Source organism: Cervus canadensis, chromosome 20 (assembly GCF_019320065.1).
Source record: "Cervus canadensis isolate Bull #8, Minnesota chromosome 20, ASM1932006v1, whole genome shotgun sequence".
Classification (NCBI taxonomy): Eukaryota; Metazoa; Chordata; class Mammalia; order Artiodactyla; family Cervidae; genus Cervus; species Cervus canadensis.
The window spans coordinates 27671393-27688985 of NC_057405.1; the positions used below are offsets into that span (position 1 = coordinate 27671393).

At 40.1% G+C, this 17593-nt stretch overlaps 1 protein-coding gene across 3 annotated transcripts in view; it reads right to left on the minus strand.

The window, feature by feature from the left end:
• Positions 1 to 469: 469 nt before the first annotated feature.
• Positions 470 to 17593, minus strand: part of COL12A1 (collagen type XII alpha 1 chain) — a 117399-nt gene continuing 100275 nt past the window's right edge. For 2 of the 3 annotated variants that reach the window (XM_043439013.1, XM_043439011.1), the window contains 10 exons: positions 16637 to 16690; positions 16233 to 16286; positions 12049 to 12102; positions 10580 to 10651; positions 7078 to 7113; positions 6913 to 6979; positions 5655 to 5843; positions 4640 to 4708; positions 3727 to 3897; positions 470 to 1525 (listed from right to left, as the gene is read on the minus strand). In XM_043439013.1, the coding sequence (XP_043294948.1) occupies positions 1350 to 1525; positions 3727 to 3897; positions 4640 to 4708; positions 5655 to 5843; positions 6913 to 6979; positions 7078 to 7113; positions 10580 to 10651; positions 12049 to 12102; positions 16233 to 16286; positions 16637 to 16690 (942 nt within the window). In that variant the 3' untranslated portion in view covers positions 470 to 1349. Of the gene's footprint in view, positions 2673 to 3726; positions 3898 to 4639; positions 4709 to 5654; positions 5844 to 6912; positions 6980 to 7077; positions 7114 to 10579; positions 10652 to 12048; positions 12103 to 16232; positions 16287 to 16636; positions 16691 to 17593 lie in introns of all 3 variants that reach the window. The other variant, XM_043439012.1, reaches the window with a different exon arrangement.

Genomic DNA, 17593 nt, shown 5'->3' on the forward strand with positions numbered 1-17593 from the left:
TTCTTCAATTGATGTTGATTCTTTCAAATGAACGTTGTTTTCTTTGGTATTTAAAATGATGTTATTGTATTCATAAAAGGTACAAAAAGAAGGTATCACTAAGGAATCACTCTTTTTGTAGTTAAACATGCTATTGGGTAAAGTATGGTATAGGAGATATGAGTAAGTGCATGTGAAATCATGTGACTTGTTAAAGGTTGTTTGGTTGTTTGGGGTCTCCTAGGATACTTAGTTGTTTTTCCACCAACACACACATCCTCTACATTCCTAATAAAGCCTTTGGAATCTTCTGGGCCTTTAAAGGCTCTCTCACTACTTTCTATGACTTCACCATATCATTAAAAATCTAACATTATTTACCATAATTTAATAGTAACAAGCTTTGTAACCGTATCCAAGGACATGAACTTGTTTGTTGTAACAACGGCCTGAATAGTCCCAAAGGACATTAAAGAAAACACATACCATGTCAAATTTTCAGTAGTTTTATTGAAAAATGCCTCTTTTGTTTCAGAAATAAATAATATAAGGCAGTGAAATTCACAATCTGCAGTTAAAATATAAAAGCAGCAATTCTATGTTCATAGTCTTGCAAACATTTTCCAACTGCTTTTGATAACTAAGAAACATTATGTTCTGGAAAAAAAAAGTTCATACTAAATATACAACACAAACATGCAATTCCATCTCTGCAGAATAATCTGCAATTTGGCATAAATGTTAGCGTGTCTAAAACAAGGAGGTTTAAGGCAATATGGAACTGTATCCAGTTGATACAATAACTTCAGCTACATGGCTTAAGGTTGGTGGTTTTTAAAAAAGAGATGTATAAGAGCATTCTATGCCCTAATGTATGACAGAGGATAGAAGAGGAAGATAAACAGTTGCAATAGAGTGACTTTTCCCTCTTTTTTGGTTTTACGAGGGAAACTGCTTGGATGGGGATGTAACTGAATTGCAGGTAAGTATTGGAAAAGACAAACTGCCCTCTCGAAATACACCGTCGCTCTGGGTTCCTGGACTTAAGTGCTTAAGAGTTTCACTGAGGCTGCCTGCTAGCTACCTAATTAAGGCACAAGGGACGTTCTCTCCCCGCAGCTTTTGTGAACAAAGGATCTTGCAAGCAACTTCAAGGGCAAAGGCAAAAGATTTCTACAGACTGCGCGGGCAGCGAGCTAGGCTTCCTGCAGGAACAAGATTCGCTAACAGTCAGAAAGGGTACTCTCCGATGAAGCAACGCCGGAAGAAACGTGGCAGGTAAGACGTCCACTGCTCCGTCTGACCTGTAAATGGGAATCCGAACACCTCCCCGCGGCCCGGCCGCGCTGCGCAAGCGCGCGGGATCAGGGTCACTGCCGGGGGCGGTGGGGCAGGGCGCGCCGCCAGCGCGCGTGGGGAGGGTGCTCGCCGGCCGGCTCGTCGGCGCCGTAGTCCTCGTACTCGTCCGCGGTCCGCTCGGGCTCCACCGGCACGATGAAGGGCTCGCGCTCGGGCAAGTAGGCCCCGCCCTCGGGCACGTAGGGCTCTGTCCGATTCAACATTACAGTTATGGCATGATTTGGAAGGAATACACACACACCAAAAGCTAAACCATGACCCGAGGGGACTGCACTCCAGTCTTAATCCCATGACTACAAAAGCAGAGAAATTACACCCTTCTGATTCCTTCCATTCGCAGAGAGAATTTGGTGATCTGAAATGGCACTTGTCTGTAACCTTCAGAGGTCCAGCAGTAAATAGAGTTATTGCACAAACACCTGGGAAGGGTCAGCGACTGGGCCAAAGAGAACCAACCTAGGTAGGAGTTTTTTGCAAATCCCCAAGTAACTTCATGACTTCGAATTTCTCAGTTCAGAGAACCACTGGGAAAGGTGAGGAGGTGATGGGGAAGTTATATTGGCTCCTTAAAACTGAACTCTGGAGGAAAGTCAATTATCACCAAGTAATATACAGTACATGACGTTTTCTGTGGCTGTCTGGCCCACAGCCTGAGTTAACAGCTGGTGGGTGAGGACCACCAGTGACAACAGCGAAACAGGAAGAAAAAAAGGGAGTCTGAACTTTTGGTTTGAAAAGGGCGATTACAAAAACCCAAATGAGAGTACATGTACATAAGGTAATCAGACACATCGCTAACAAGCAAGAGATGAGGAGATTCTAATTCGATGTTATTCCGGCAGAGAGCAAGCGGCAGGCAGAAGCTGATTGTAGAATTGTTAAGTGATTTTAGTGGACAGTATCACATACAAATCATTTACAAGCCATAATTAGTTTATTATTTACATAAGGTATTTCTCTTTAACCAGGTTAATTGTTTTTCCCAAAATGGCATCATCTCCGCGGTTAGTAGTTTTATTATGCGCCTCTTTCACCACCGAGGCTCCTCATGAGCTGTGTTTGAACTTTTTTTTTTAAATAATATTTTTCTACATTATTACTGAAATGCATCAGGCTTATAAACTACCACCACTGCTTTTGTCTCATTCAAGTTAGTATAAAGAGTCTCCACCCTCCTTTATGATGTCCACCCGGTTCGTTAACCAGATCTGTGGTGAGATTTCCATACAGACTCATTTTCTAATAAGCACGTGCGCAAACATCTCAGAAACAGGATTTTCATGTATTCAAACTGTAAGCAGCACTGGCGACTTAGAAAATTTGTTAGCCGGAACCTGAAACAGGTCAAAGATGATAGTTTTTAAAAGTTGAATTACTATGCAAAAAAAAAATATCTATACACATTCATCTAAGTATGTAATGGTTAAATTATATATGTATATATCCATATATTTCAAGTTACTCATACATACCAGAAGGCAGAGGTAATTCAAATTTCTTTTATAAAGAATGAAATTGCAATTTTTTGAATGGTTTGCATAAGAAATTTAAGATTCATATGATTATTTTTGGTCATATGTAAGTATGCACATAAATATATAGATATATAGATATTTAGATATTCAACTACTCATGCACTACTTGCTAGTAGCCAACCATATCAAACAGCAGTATCATTTTTAAAACTTGCAAGATGCTTGAGGGTGCATTGATGAAAAAGGTCACTGCTGACCACTGCCCACAGCATTAATTTTTTAATTTCTAGATCAGCATATTGCCTCTGTCCCCATATTCCCCAAATTCAGGCTTAAGAGACTTCTGCCTCCTGTAATTGTCAAATTGTCAAATATTAGAATTTTGTGACAAACTCTTGAAAAATTAGATCCCAGAGTTTATAAAACACTAATTCCATGGACAAAGTAAAATAGTGAAATATTTCCAATTGCCTCTACTATGTTATCAAATAGTCTGCCTACACATTAGATTCCCAAAACAAATTTTATATATATTCTTGGCATTCTACAGTTGTACTCAACAAATCCCTGTTCCCAACCTTTAGGCCAAAAAAAAAAAAAAAAAATCAATCAATAACATTCTTTGAACTATCAGGAGAAATAGAGAAGTTTATGTGGTAATTTGATAAATGCAGAAGTATAGAAAGGAGGAGAAAATAATTATTCAACTCCTATCAGTGAAATAATGTCATAAAATTAACATTGATTCTTTTGAGAGAGACTATTACTACATAATCAAAACACACAACTGAAAGAGTGGCTATCTTCAAGAAATCCTCAAATCAACTTTCCTTCAATCCTAGGGAACTTTATTTTCATACAGGTTTTTTTTTAATTCAGGTGAATTTGGGTCCTTATAAGGGCCACAACATACCTGGATAGCCTTGTCCATTGTATGGGATGCTGGCACATTGGGATGAGTCACAGTATCCAGGAGGACCTGGGGGGCCTCGGATACCTGAGTTTCCAGGACGACCAGGAGGACCTGGAGGACCTCTGGAACCTGTGGACCCTGGTGGACCAGTTCTTGATTCTCCTTGTGGACCTATTGTGGGTTTAAGACAAATATTGCCCCTCTTGTTAAATGCATCTCCTAAGGCAGTCAATAGTACTTTGGTACCTCCACTACTTCAAGACCAGATGAGTCTCTAGCATATGGTAAGAAAATATTTCCTTAGAAATTACCAGTATGAAGCAATGTTATTTCTGAATCTACTGATACTCACTCGTGGTTAACACAAATATAAAGATTTAACCTCCAGGGCTGACCATGGTTGCAAAGGACCTTATGGACCTTATGGTGAAGAAAACAATTCATTCTCAATCTAGTAAACAAAATGCATAGAACAACTATTCTTTCCTTCCAAAACCTCAATAAAAAAACCTGTGAATGAAATCTTGGGATGTGTCAGGATTTCTAACAAGGATATATTTCCTCAGTCTATTAGTCTATTAGCATCTTGAAGAACAGCGGAAGGAACAGGAAATGATGCCATCCTTAACAGCTGTGAGGCCAAACAAAACAAATAGGGGGAAAAAAAAAAAAGGAATCCCATAAAAAGAAAACAACATCTTTCTGTCACTAAAACTCAGACCCTCATATATTACACTTAGAGTAAATCTTAAATAGAATGTGCTGAAACTTTTTTTTTAAACAAAAAGAACATAAAAATGAGGAGGATCAAGAGGAACTTCTTGTTCAAATATATACCATGATGATTGGCCTGCCTGAAGCTAACAGGATGAGTTTGCGCCTCTGAGGAGGGCTGTGCGCTCTCAAAACCCACCTGGGGGGCCAGGCAGCCCTCGAGGTCCTGGAGATCCAGTACCCCTTTCACCTTTCTCTCCCGGCAAACCTAAGCAAGGATAGAATGGGAAAAGACAGAGGGAAAATTATCTGGAAAAATGTAGTTTTCATCGGAACCGATAATACTTGATTCAAGTAATTCATTTCCCTTAGTAAAAGCAGAACCCAATTTTTCACAGAAGTCCACTTTCTAAGCCAAAATTCTTTCTAGACATTTGTGTAATTCCAGGTTCATGGCCAAGAAACAAATCTGGCTACAAGTCAGGGGAAAAATTATTTGAAGAAAACAAACACATCGAATATATTATTTTAGAAACAGTAATTAAGAACAGAAATCTTGAATAAAGAATTAGAACCCACTGAAGACATCTCAAAGGTACCTCAGCTTCAGTGGCCCTATGAGGATGGCATCTAAACCATCAGAATTATAGAAGCATCTAGGTCTTCCCCAGAATGTTAACCACTACTTTCACAAAGTCAGTCCCCAGCATGCTGAAACATCTGGAATCAGATAATCTTGTTTTTCTCCTTTTCCTTCAATTACACTTATCTACCATGAAATTAAAGCCAAATAAACACATAAGACCAGTTCCAGACCCTGAGTAAAGGAACCAGAAGAATTTGGATCTAAAATCGTAAGGCAGCTTACATTCAGTTGCTGCCCAGCTCTTGCCAGTCAAAACAATTAATAAGGTTTTAGTGCCTGATTCCCTTTGCCAAGAAACAATTTTGCTCGCTAACAGCAACAATCAGAAAACGGCATTGTCTTGACAGAGATCTCCTGACAAAATCTTCCTGTTTTGGATAAGATAAGGATCTCTATAGCCTGCAGCTGCCTAGAAAGAAAAACAGGTTCACGGATGCGTGGCTCTTCTGGGGCTGTCCAAACAAGACCAGCGTCATTGCCAAGCTCAGCCTTCCACGTGCTTTTCGACCCAGCTTCTACACTTAGAGATTCCTTCCTTGATGCCTAGGCAGCAGCCAAGAATGCCTACCTCGTTCCCCTGGGGGCCCCTGCATCCCTGGTGTGCCTGGGAAGCCGGGCCGCCCCCCAGGTCCTGGTTCTCCTCTGGCTCCTGCGCTGCCGGGGGGACCTGGGGGGCCTGGAGGGCCTGGCTGGTTGCGACTAGAGTGGTAATCGTTTGGAATCTGGTTCAGCATCTGATTGAATCTGTTCATCTGACCTGAAAATTAAAATAAGGGATGAGAACATGAAACAGATTTCTCTTAGTATTTAGTGACATTCATCTCTGTTCCTGCCCCCTCCGGCAAACATTTTAATTAGAATCCCAACCCTAAAATAAAACACTCCAGTCATCCCAGACAAAATGGTCCCTGATAAGAACACCAAATACTGTCTAGTAAGCCATCAACATTACTCTAAACATAAAAGACTTGTGAAAGTTTAACGTGCTTCTGATATGAAGCCCCAAGGTTTTGCCCGATGATGTCACTCAAAGAGAACCTTTTTTTAAATTAAAAAATGACAGCATTTGTGTGTGTGTGCCTACAGCAGTGATAATCAGGCTTTAGTGTAAACTGGAATCACCTGTGGGATACTTCAAACACTATAAATTTCTGGGTCTCATCTCCAAAGAGTGATTCACCAGATTTAGGGTGACCAAGGAACTAATTTCTCACACACAGCATCAGTGACTCTAAAGCAGGCGCTCCTCGGAACCACCCTGGGAGATAGCTGGCCTAAAACTTCCGAAAAGGGAGGCCTTGAGTTGGAGGTCACACTCAGTTTGCAGACACTGCGCCTTATCACTTAATAAATTTCGTGGAATAAGGAGAAAGAGTCCGTGAATCAAAAGGAGGCAATAGAAAGTTCCCCATCAACGTGGACTTTTCAGGATCAAATTAATCTCCACGGTCCTCCTTCCTTAAGAGTTAGTAAAACTCAAACAGCATAACTTAAGAGATGCAATGATTGCTGCTTCAGTGGATACCCAGTAAAAAAATCCTAATATTGAAACTGAAAGGCCCTTTTAAAATGTGATTTTGTATTAGACCGAATATAAGGATAACGGGCTATTATTTTACTTTGGGTTACTGTTTTATCTTGATGACAATCATTAAAATATCATCCACTTTATCTAACAGGATACAAAACTGACAATGTATAAAAAGAAGAGGTTGTGAAAATGAAATAGCAACATTTATCTTAGAAAGTATATATCTTAGAAAACACCCTGCATTTTCCTGCAATTCACTTAAACATGCATATATTCAAAGGAAAAGAAATTTTACCACTTATCAATTGTTCACAGACTTGTCTTGCAACTGCTCGCATCATGTTCTGGGAAGCGATGTCTCCCTAGTGAATTAAATCAGTAAGTATGATCAGCATAGTTCCAGAGTTCAATGTTTAACACACAAAATAAACTTGTAAGTCAAATTTTAAGAAATACATACTCTATCGCCTTTCTCTCCTTTCAATCCTGATGGACCCTGAAATATAGGAATTTCAGATATTACAAACTGACAAACATGGTCTAAAATGACTTCTGAATGGACATGATGAAAGACAGCAAGGTCTATTTTCTAACAAATTAGCAAAATCACACATCGTGTTCACATTCAAGTTACTCACCTTTTGCTTGTCTGTAAGAAGGAATCTAATCTGTCTCCCTGTCTCCCTGTCTCCCTCTCTCAGAAGCAGATGTCCTCCAAAATAGTGCTGAGATGTGCATTTTATGATCACGTTTAGAAGTTATGTATTGTGCCTGCATTTTATGATGCCCATTCACAGTAGAGATCTGGAACTGAAACACATGTCACATTGCCCTTGCTTCTATTCTACCTTTTTTTCATGTCACTATGGCTAGGGAGCTCAGCTGACTATTGTAGGTTAATCTTGGTTCAGTTCCAGTAAGAACCCATAAGATCTCGTAATAGTAAGACCTTCCATCAATTCCCTAACTAAACATGCATCTCTAACTTCTAGTGATTTTGTGCCTTGGATATGAAAGGGCTACATGCCTCAATTACCAAAGAACTTAACCCAAATGCTGGTCCCACATCCAAACACAACTACAGAATTTGTTGTTGTTGTTGTTCAGTTGCTAAGTTGTGTACAACTCTCTGCGACCCCATAGACTGCAGAACACCAGGCTTCTCTGTCCTCCAGTATCTCCCAGAGCTTGCTCAAATTCACATCCATTGAGTCAGTGATGCCATCCAACCATCTCGTCCTCTGCCGCCCCCTTCCCTGTTCTGTCAGGCTTCTCACTGGCCACAAGAACACCTTGGAAAAAGTCTTCCTTCTAGTGTAAGAAGTTTTTGTCTTTCTGTGTATCTCCAGGCTACCCCCTGAAAGGAATACCCACACCACTGACAAATTTGACGTTCAGATAACATCCCAAACTGCATCTTACCGTCTCCAAGACTTTTGCCTCAACTCCTCAACATCCATCCAACTGGTCTTCCTTTCTCCCACTTTTGCCCCTTTCGAGTCTGTTCTCCACAAAGAAGCCAGACTGTTAATTTAAGAGGAAAATCGGCCCATGTCACTCTCGGCTCCAAGGGCTTCTCATCACACTTATTCTAAGTGTGGGCTGGGTGGGCCACATGATGGCCTCTGCCCAGCTACCTGACCTCGCCTCTCCTCACTTCCTTCGCTTCAGGTGCTCAGATCTCTCTGCTGTTCCATCCACGTGCCCCACTCACCCTCCCTCAGCCTTTGTTCATCTTTCCCCACACCTGGAATAATGTTCCCGCAGATACTCCCAACCTCACTGCACCTGCTCGGACAGGCTCCCTGACCGCTGCATCTGAAATAGCCCATTCACACCACCATAATGAGCCCCTGACCCCTTACTCTGTGCCTCTTTCTTTCATATCACTCATCATCACCAGAAACTATATTATGTATTTACATTTTTGGTCTGTATCCCCCACTAGGATCTCCGTGAGGGCAAGGACTTCGCCCTGTTTATGGCTTTATCCAGACCCTAGAATGCCAACTAGCACAGTTAGGCACCAACCAAAGGGTGCTGAGTAAATGAATAAAAACATTCCATCAGCAGTTCTTGGCAACATCCCCTATACAACATCAGGTATTATATACGTTAACAGAAAGACAACTCTGCATACAAGCACTAATGACAAGCTAACAGTGGTTGAGCTAAGTTCCCTGCTAAGACCTTTATACATGCAACTGCTAGTTTTGGTTTTAGAAACTAAACGTAAATAGAAGAGAGAAGAAAAGGAGAAGTAATTTACCACCTTAAAAGGATGGTTAAAGGACGGGAACGGGGTAGATAACGTCCAGATAAATGTCACCAAACTGTAGTTCGAAGAAAAAGTGGAGCCTGACTCTCTTTACCAAAAGTATTCCACTCTCATGGAAACATTATTTAGCTTGGAGCCTTTTGTAAATTTCAGGGAATCTTTTTTGCATTAACTGCTACTTTGTTCCCCTTTTTTTTTTTAATTTAGTGCCTCTCTGAGATTGGTCTAGTATATATGATTTAGAACTCATCTTTATTGCCAGTATCTTGAGATCTCATTTCAAGTAAAGGAAGTAGACATTTCTTTCAGGTTTCTAGCTGCAGCCATCAATTACATCAGTGATATTCTTATGTTAGACTCTATTTTGGTCATTATAAAAAGAAATAGAATCCTGAATGGGTTGAAAAGTTCTGTGTACTTTTAACTGCTCTTGTGAAGTTTCTGCCATGATTTATTAATGAAAAGAGAGTAATAAAGTCATGTGCTAGAGTATACACAGAGTATGAGGCATATCAGGAAGCTTTTCATCTTTACGCTGCTTGCTTAATTTTATGTAAACGTAGAAGGCAGGCCATGTCACATAAAGATTCTACCCTAAGTTAGTTTGACATTAAACTGTTTTTTTTTAACTTGGGTTTATACTTTTTTTTTTAACTTGGACAATACTTAAGAAGAGAGAAGTTCCATTCAGAGAACAGCTCTGATAGGCATGCCATCACTAATGTCGGACTTCATGACCTTTGAAATAAATTTTTATATTTCAGAATTCTACTCAGACAAAAAGCTGCTTAAAATACATTTATTCTTCATAGACACAAATAGGGGAGAGCTTGTAAGGAAGAATATGGAGCCCAACAGTCATTACAAATATGTGCTCAGTTATGTCCGACTCTTTGCAACCCCATGGACTACAGCCCGCCAGGCTCCTCTGTCCATGAAATTTTCCAGGAAAGAAAAATGGAGGGGATTGCCATTTCCTACTCCAGGGGATCTTCCCGACCCAGGGATCAAACTCCTGTCTCTTGCATTGGCAGGCAGATTCTTTACCACTAGCGCCACCTGGGAAGCATTCAGTTTTGGAGATACAAATTTGAAAATAGAAGATATGCATTAGAGCAGCTCAACTATTATTTTAACCAAAACATCTGATAAACAGATAGGTAAACTGGATATGAGTTGGAGCAGGGCAGTGTAAAAAAGTAAGATAATGGATTAGATAAATTATTTTAATTCTGGGGCTAATACTCTAGCATCCTCAACAGAAGGGCAAAGAGTGAGTGGCAGGGCTACAGGACGCTCACAAAGGGTTAACTTCTGCAGAGCATCCATGGAGGCGCCATGCACCATCATGTGTTTTTCTATCTTAAGCTGCATACCGCTCCTAAATAAAAAGAATGATTCTGCTGACCCAGCTCTGAGTGTTTATACAGTGCAGAAATATGTGTCTTGGCTCATAATCCCATTCTCCTTTTAAAGAAACCCTATGACCACAGTTTTCATCCCAGAATGTTATAACTTGGAGAGAAATATTTTAGAACTAGTACCAAGTTAAATCCATGGGTTTAGCATAGTTTCAACAAATGCTTCAAACGTATTACGGCAGAGATAACATAAATACGCCACAGTTTTGCAGTCTCTTCATCACTCACAACGGAATGACTAGGCGTGCAAGCCATCCACTTACTGGTCTGCCGTGATCTCCCGGCTTTCCTGGTTTCCCACTTGGTCCTGTGACTCCTGGAGAGCCTGGGCTTCCCTGATACACACAGGCAGAGAAACAAAAGGTTACCATGAAAGAGGAATCCCATGTGAAGGAAACTAACAAAGCGCGGAGGGTTTTGAAAGCTTTCAGCATATTAAGGAAGAGTAAAATCAAATTTAAGATAACATGGAGAAAAAAAAATCTTGAAAATTCCTATTCAGTCTTTATGGAGTGTATAGTTGAAAAATACATTTGAAACCATTTGAAAAATATATATACATATACTGTTTTTAATCAGTTTCACCATTCACAGACTGGGATCCTAGTAAATTGGCTACCAAGTGAATTTACAGAAAGCAATTTCTGTTCGTTTATTTCTGTTATCAAAATAGAAAACACATCAAAAGACAAGAGCGAAAACTTTGTTTGGGGAAGAAATTGAGAAGATATCTGAGCACCATGTGGTGGAGTTCCCCTTACCTCCAGGAAGTCGGAGCTCAGCCTAGAAACTCACTTTTTTCTTTGGTGCATTCGAATAAAGCATAATTCTCTTCTATCGTATCAGCACCCTCAACCCCATCAAAACCATAAGAATTTCTCCCTTTTAGCACAGCTTTAAGAAACTTTAGCCATAGTTTAGTCTGTGGGGTCGCAAAGAGTCCGACACGACTGAGCGACTTTCACACAGCCATATTTTAGTAAAATATTTATAATATTGCTAGTCAGTACATTATCTTCTAAAGCTAAAATTTCCTTAAAATGGAATCATCAGATTTCTATAAAACAATTCTTTATTCATCAATCATATAAAGGTTAATCTCTGTAGTAAATACTTTAAATGAAAGTTTACTGTACATTTTCAACTCTACTTGAGTACATATATATTAAACATACATCATTCCTATCCAGCCAGAAGCCATGAAGAGCATCAATTACCTCCAACAATGTAATTGCTATCTCACCTGGATGCAGATATACAGATACTTCTTTCAGAGTCAATGGCCTCAGTAATTTTCCCAAAGATCTTAATTAGAAAACTTACTCAATAAGAATTACATCCTTTGAATGACTTAAAGCTGTTCTGTAATTAATATCCTTAAAATTCAAATATCATAAGCTACAGACTCTTAAAATTCTAGAACAGGAAATGACCAGCAAGATCATAAAACCCACCACTTAATGTACACAATGAAGGAACTGGGGCACTAACCAGTTAAGAGATATTTTTCTGTTTTTCAAATATAACTTGATTAAACAGAAAGACTATTTTAACACATCTGTTTTCTCTAGCCGATTTTGATTTAGGAGAATAAAAACAAGCAGGTCCCTCAACAGTGCGGTCCACAGCACAGAGGGAATATGCCTCAAAGGTCAGGTTTCTGAACTTTTTCCTAGCAAGTGGGGGTAGGGAGTCAGGACAGGGAGATGACTGTCACCCATTCCATTCTTACCGGTGGCCCAGGGGGACCCCTGGGTCCCATTGCTCCATCTTTTCCAGTAAAGCCCTATTGTAAAAATGAAATAAAGTGTGGATTAGTGAAATAATGACCAGCCAAAACGGAAAGAAACTAAACAGGATGATAAAAGTGACAGGTGAGAGATTTAACCCAATTGCAGGTAACTTTTCAATATAAAGACAAATATGCCCCCAAAAAAATGCTTTCCGTTTAAGTTATGCCTTTAACTGAATAATTCAGTTCTAAACTCAGTCATTTATAGGGTTACAAATAAGATCATTTTAAGAATCAAACTAGTCTTCTCCAAAGAAGGCAGTTTCCTATTATGAAGATACTGCCTTTTGCTTTTTTAAGCGTATAAAGAACTCTACAGGAAGACTAGCCCTTTCTACTGAAAAGTCAACGTCCACGAACTGGCCTGGGAAGGATCAAAATAGGATGAAGGGAATGTTGTTGAGGAAACCAGGTGACGTCATAGAAGATGCAGGAGAGGCCAACCACCTGGTGAGAAAACCCTCTTCCTTGCTTCCAGGCAGCCAGGACAGGACCACTGTTGCTTCACTCCTGGGTGATTTCTCTCCTCCCCTCCAAGAAAGAGGCAAAACTACCTTAACTCCACCACTCAAAAGAAAGGAAACCCTCAACCTTCACTTAATTGTTTAGTGGTCCATCTCTCCTCATCTCACAGACTAGACCTATACCGGGTCAGGTTGAGAGGAGAGATCTACCCAGGAGTAGCGGGCATCTCTGTGCAGCTTTGCACAGTGCCAGACGACCTCTGCCTGGAATGAGTCACTCACTGCCCGCCTAGTATTCATCCCAAGTGCGGACCTCTGAAATCCGGCCGAGGATTTCTGAGTCAGGCAGTTTTTTATGGTTGCTGCATTCCTCTGTCAAAGGAAATTTTTGCCTCCTTTGAGAATAAGTGATAATTTTATGCATATTCTTGGATCCTAGCAAAAAGTCAAGATCATTTGGATCACTGCCTGCATTAAGTGGACTCCCATTGATTTTACAAAAGAGGAAGTTTAAATTATTTCTTTAAAATTGCATTAGAAATAGTCTATCCTTTCAAAAAAACTCAGAAACTTATAGAGATAAACATTTCAGACTGGTTTCTGGAAGATCCAGCCCTGCTTAACAAAAAACAGACTCTAAGTTCATCTGATGTAACATCAACACCACTCCTGGGAGCCACTTAAGAAGCAAAAATGCTCTGAGTATGGTTCGGACAGTTGAATGTCATCTAAATTTCCTCCAACCACTGTGGAAAACACTCTTTTTTTTTTATTTTTTAATGTAAATATCATGTCTATGAATAATCCTCCTTCAGTCATTCTAAGAACTTCCTGACCAATCATTTTCTCTGTTTTCCTTGCTTTATTGAGCTATAATTGACAAAATCGTATATATTTATGGTGTACACGTGATGTTTTGATACATGTAGACATTGTGAAATGATTACTACAATCAAGGTAACACACCCATCATCTCACAGAGCTATCATTTTTTATGTAGTGAGACTATTTAAGATACACTCTATTAGCAAATTTCAAATACATACTATAGTATTAACTGTGGTCATCAAAATGTACATTAGATCTCCAGAACTTATCTGGCATAACTGAAACTCTGTATTCTTTGTCTAACATCTCCCCATTTCTCCTTTTTCAGCCCCTGGCAGCCACCTGCTTCCAGGAGTTCAGCTTTTTTGAGATTTCATACATAAGTGAGATCATGTGGTATTTCTTTCTGCGCTTTGCTTATTTCAGGTGGCATGTCCTCCAGGTTCAAGGTTTATCCGTGTTTTGGGAAATGATAGCATTTCCCTCTTCTTTTAAGACAGAATAATATTCCATTATATACATTAAACATATATTCATATATTAAAATATCACACCTTTATCCACTCATTCATGGGCAGACAGTTAGGTCTAACCAGTCATTTTCTCTTAAAAGGAACATTTACCTAAATTGGGATGAGGCGGATTCTATTCTGGTGACCTCAGAAGGGCTACCACTGAGCCATCTGCAGAACTTTGTGCTGCAAATTTTTTTTCCTTTTTTTTACTTTCCATTTTCAAAGCTGCAGCAGCTATTGCTGCTTCCCTCCATGGGAGGGTGGCCAAGAGGACCTGTGGTTGCTTTCACAGACGCACGTGTATGACTTGCCTGAACCTGTACTTGTCTTGCTACTTTCTAACAGTCCCCAAAACTGTGGCTCATTTGAAAATCGATCTGAGCTGAAGGCAACCCAAGCCTCTTGCCTCTGACAACTCCATCCAGGTAGGACATCTTCCTTCATCACCATGGTCTTGGGCGTGCTCTCCTGAGCTTTATTCTCTTCTGTCCCACCACAGGTTTCAAGTTTCTTCCTTCCTTCCTTTCTTTCTTCATCCCTTCCTTCCTCTCTCTGTCTCCCTTTCTTTCTCTTTTGGCTGAGATGCCTGCACCCAAAGTCTAACTTTCCAAAACCGTTTATGTTCCATCAGCCGTGACTCCTACTCTCAGCTGTAGTGACAGGAAATTGAGTGGTAGGTACAAGGTTGTGATGGAAAAAAGATGAATAATTTCCTGAAAACTTTCCTCACTCTCAACATGAGGGTCTTGGGTTGCCTCACCACAAAGCTGGATTCACAGATTAAAATGCAAGAGTGAAAAACACCGTCCTTCCCACCCCTTCACTTTTCAGGGAAGCAGTGATGGCGGGGATGGCTGCCTGACCGCCACCTCAGAAGGAGCGTGTTGATGGGGTGGGCACTGACCACCCAGTGAGTCTGCATGGAGCCCATGCTGAAGCACGTGCCAAGCCAACATGCCTTCCGCAGTAGCGGTGGCAAGGGAGGCAGCCCATCATTACTTCTGTTTTGTTTTGTTTTTTATTTTATTGGAGTATAATTGATCTACCATGTTGTATTTCATTTCTGTTATACAGCAAGATGACTCAGTTATACATATATATTCTTTTTCATATTCTTTCTTATCATGGCTTATCATAGGACATTGAACTATATTTAATATCCGTCATTACTTCCTGAATGTGATATTTTTGGTTTTGTTGACTGATTGCATAGGCTGACTGATCACCCTTGCAATATCATTGTGGTCCTTTATTATGAGACAAGAATTCAAATAAAACTAGAGTGCCAGTCTCAAAAGAGTCAGAAGAATATGTATAAGTACCAGTGGGTCCCAGGCTCCCAGAGAACAGTTTTCTCTTTGACCTCATTTTCTCATAAACTTAAGAGTAGGCATTGGAGCAAATAAATTCCATTGGCAAATCATCCAACATTTGGTATTATCTGGGCAAAACTTTGCTCCATCCGATTGACCCAACTCTTCTGCCCCATGGGGTCTTGGAGGTGTTAAGGTTAACAAATCAACGCATGAGTGACAACTATTACAGCTCTGGCCCTCTCAGAGCCTGCTGCTAGTCTTGTGGTTTTGACTTGATTAGTCAGAATATAGACAACACTCAGACTGCTGTCTAAACTAGAAGGTGCTGAAGTCATTAGTGCCTTGGTTCTGAGCAGCTCTAAAACCTTCTATTAAAGCGTCTGTGGTCTCCTATGAAACCAAATGTTTCTGTAACGTTAAACAGAGCACAGAAGCCACTGTGCTTCTCATCTACTTGTCCTAGAAAAAACTGGGTCTCCTGCACTGATCTCCTCATAACTCAAGAACAGACCTGAGATCTGCCATAAATGAGCACAATTCCTACTAAGTTCCAGTTGCTACCATCAAAGGCCTGCAAATGGTATCTGAGTTCTAAAGGTGTAGAAAAGATGTCCCCGACCACATACAAAGTGCCACAGGAATCAAGACTATTCTTAGAGTTACATAAAAGATGCCTCATAAAAAATTTTTAATTTTCAGATTTAACGCAATTTTCTAGGATTCTTGAATCTCTTCCCAATGAACCAAAATTCATTGGTTTCTGAGTATGCTGAATTTTTTTAAATTTCCAAAATTCTAACGACTCATTTAAAGTCCCACCATTTTGTTTCACAGACCTTGAGATTGCCCTGGTGTCAGCTGGCCCACTGATATTAGCTTTCCTGCCTCCTATGAGATATGTGAACTCTGCATTTTCAGCCACACCAACCGAACTATGGGGGGGTTAATTAATAGGCAATAATCATGTCCAATGTTGTTAGAGGCCGCACAAGAACACTTACTCTGTCTCCTGGAGGGCCCATTGGTCCTGGTGGGCCAGGTAATCCTGGAGTTCCCTACACAAAAGGAAACAAACAAGAAAACACGGTGATAAACTTCTTGTGTGGGGAAAGGAATTTGTGTCCTTCTCCAAAATGTTTGGGATAAAAGTGCAGGGGCTCTGCGAAGGAACAGAAACTCAGTAGCAAGCGCAGAGCCAGCCCGCGAGGGAGACGCTAGCTCAGTCAACAAGCCCAGACCTGACTGCACAGCCCCAGCCTGAAGCCTCAGGCCAGGCGACGGAATGGAAAACGGCCAGGCTTCTGCTCTGCGGCTTAACCTTGGTTCACCTTCTGAGGCACTACGAGGGCAACTTTGCAAAGAACACTTGACAAGTCAAGAAAAGGCAAGGTGAAGAACAACTCACAGTCCGGCCTGGAAGTCCTGGCTCTCCGGCATCGCCCTTCATTCCCTGGCGACCCTGGAGCAAGCAGTGGGAAAACAGGTCTCAGCATTTTACAGAAATTAAGTGAAAAAGGAAGACGTGAGTCATTCCTGAAATCTCTATCACTTCATAAATCCAATGAAGCATATTTGTGAAGGGAGATGAATAAATTATTTTGGGGACTGATGCTCACTTTTTAAACTACAAATGCTGTTATAATTTCCATTTATCGTGTTATGGGATCATTTTATATAATCATGGGATAATATGCCTTTCTTTTAAAAGAACCCAAGTTGAAGGGAAAACTATTTTTATTATTTAACATATTTAATTTGGTGCTAATTGTAATGGAGAGTCAATGAAATGTAATATAATTTTGTTCTTTATAACTACATGCTAGAAGACACTTGTTAATAGGCAGATCTGAATTAAAGCTGATAATTTAATAGTAGTAATAAGAAAATAAATAGAAATAAAACTCCCCCAAACTCCCCTGTGGATATACGAAGCTAAAAGTAGATGCATTCAACCCTGTTCCTTTTTTATAGCTGCACTGAGAGGTATGCAGAATCTGAGTTCCCTGACCAGAGATTGAACCTGTTCCCCCTGCAGTGGAAGCTCAGTCTTAATCACTGGACCCCTAGGGAAGTCCTGCATTCAACCCTTTTGAGTGAAAAGAAAAACCCAGTTCTTTCAAATGTTTCATTTCTAGCTATATCTGATATAGATTATTTTTTTCTCTAAATGCTAAAAAAAGGTCTTTAAAGGGAGTTTAGACCTAAATTTAAAACTATGTAATTATCTGAATTCTTATTCATATGCTATATTTGTTTTATTTTAAAGTATAGAAAAAAGTAGTTAAATAAAACACCAGCCTCAAAAGGTAAGACACTTCTCCTAAGTTCAGATTGGCATTTGGAATAAAACAAATTTTTATTG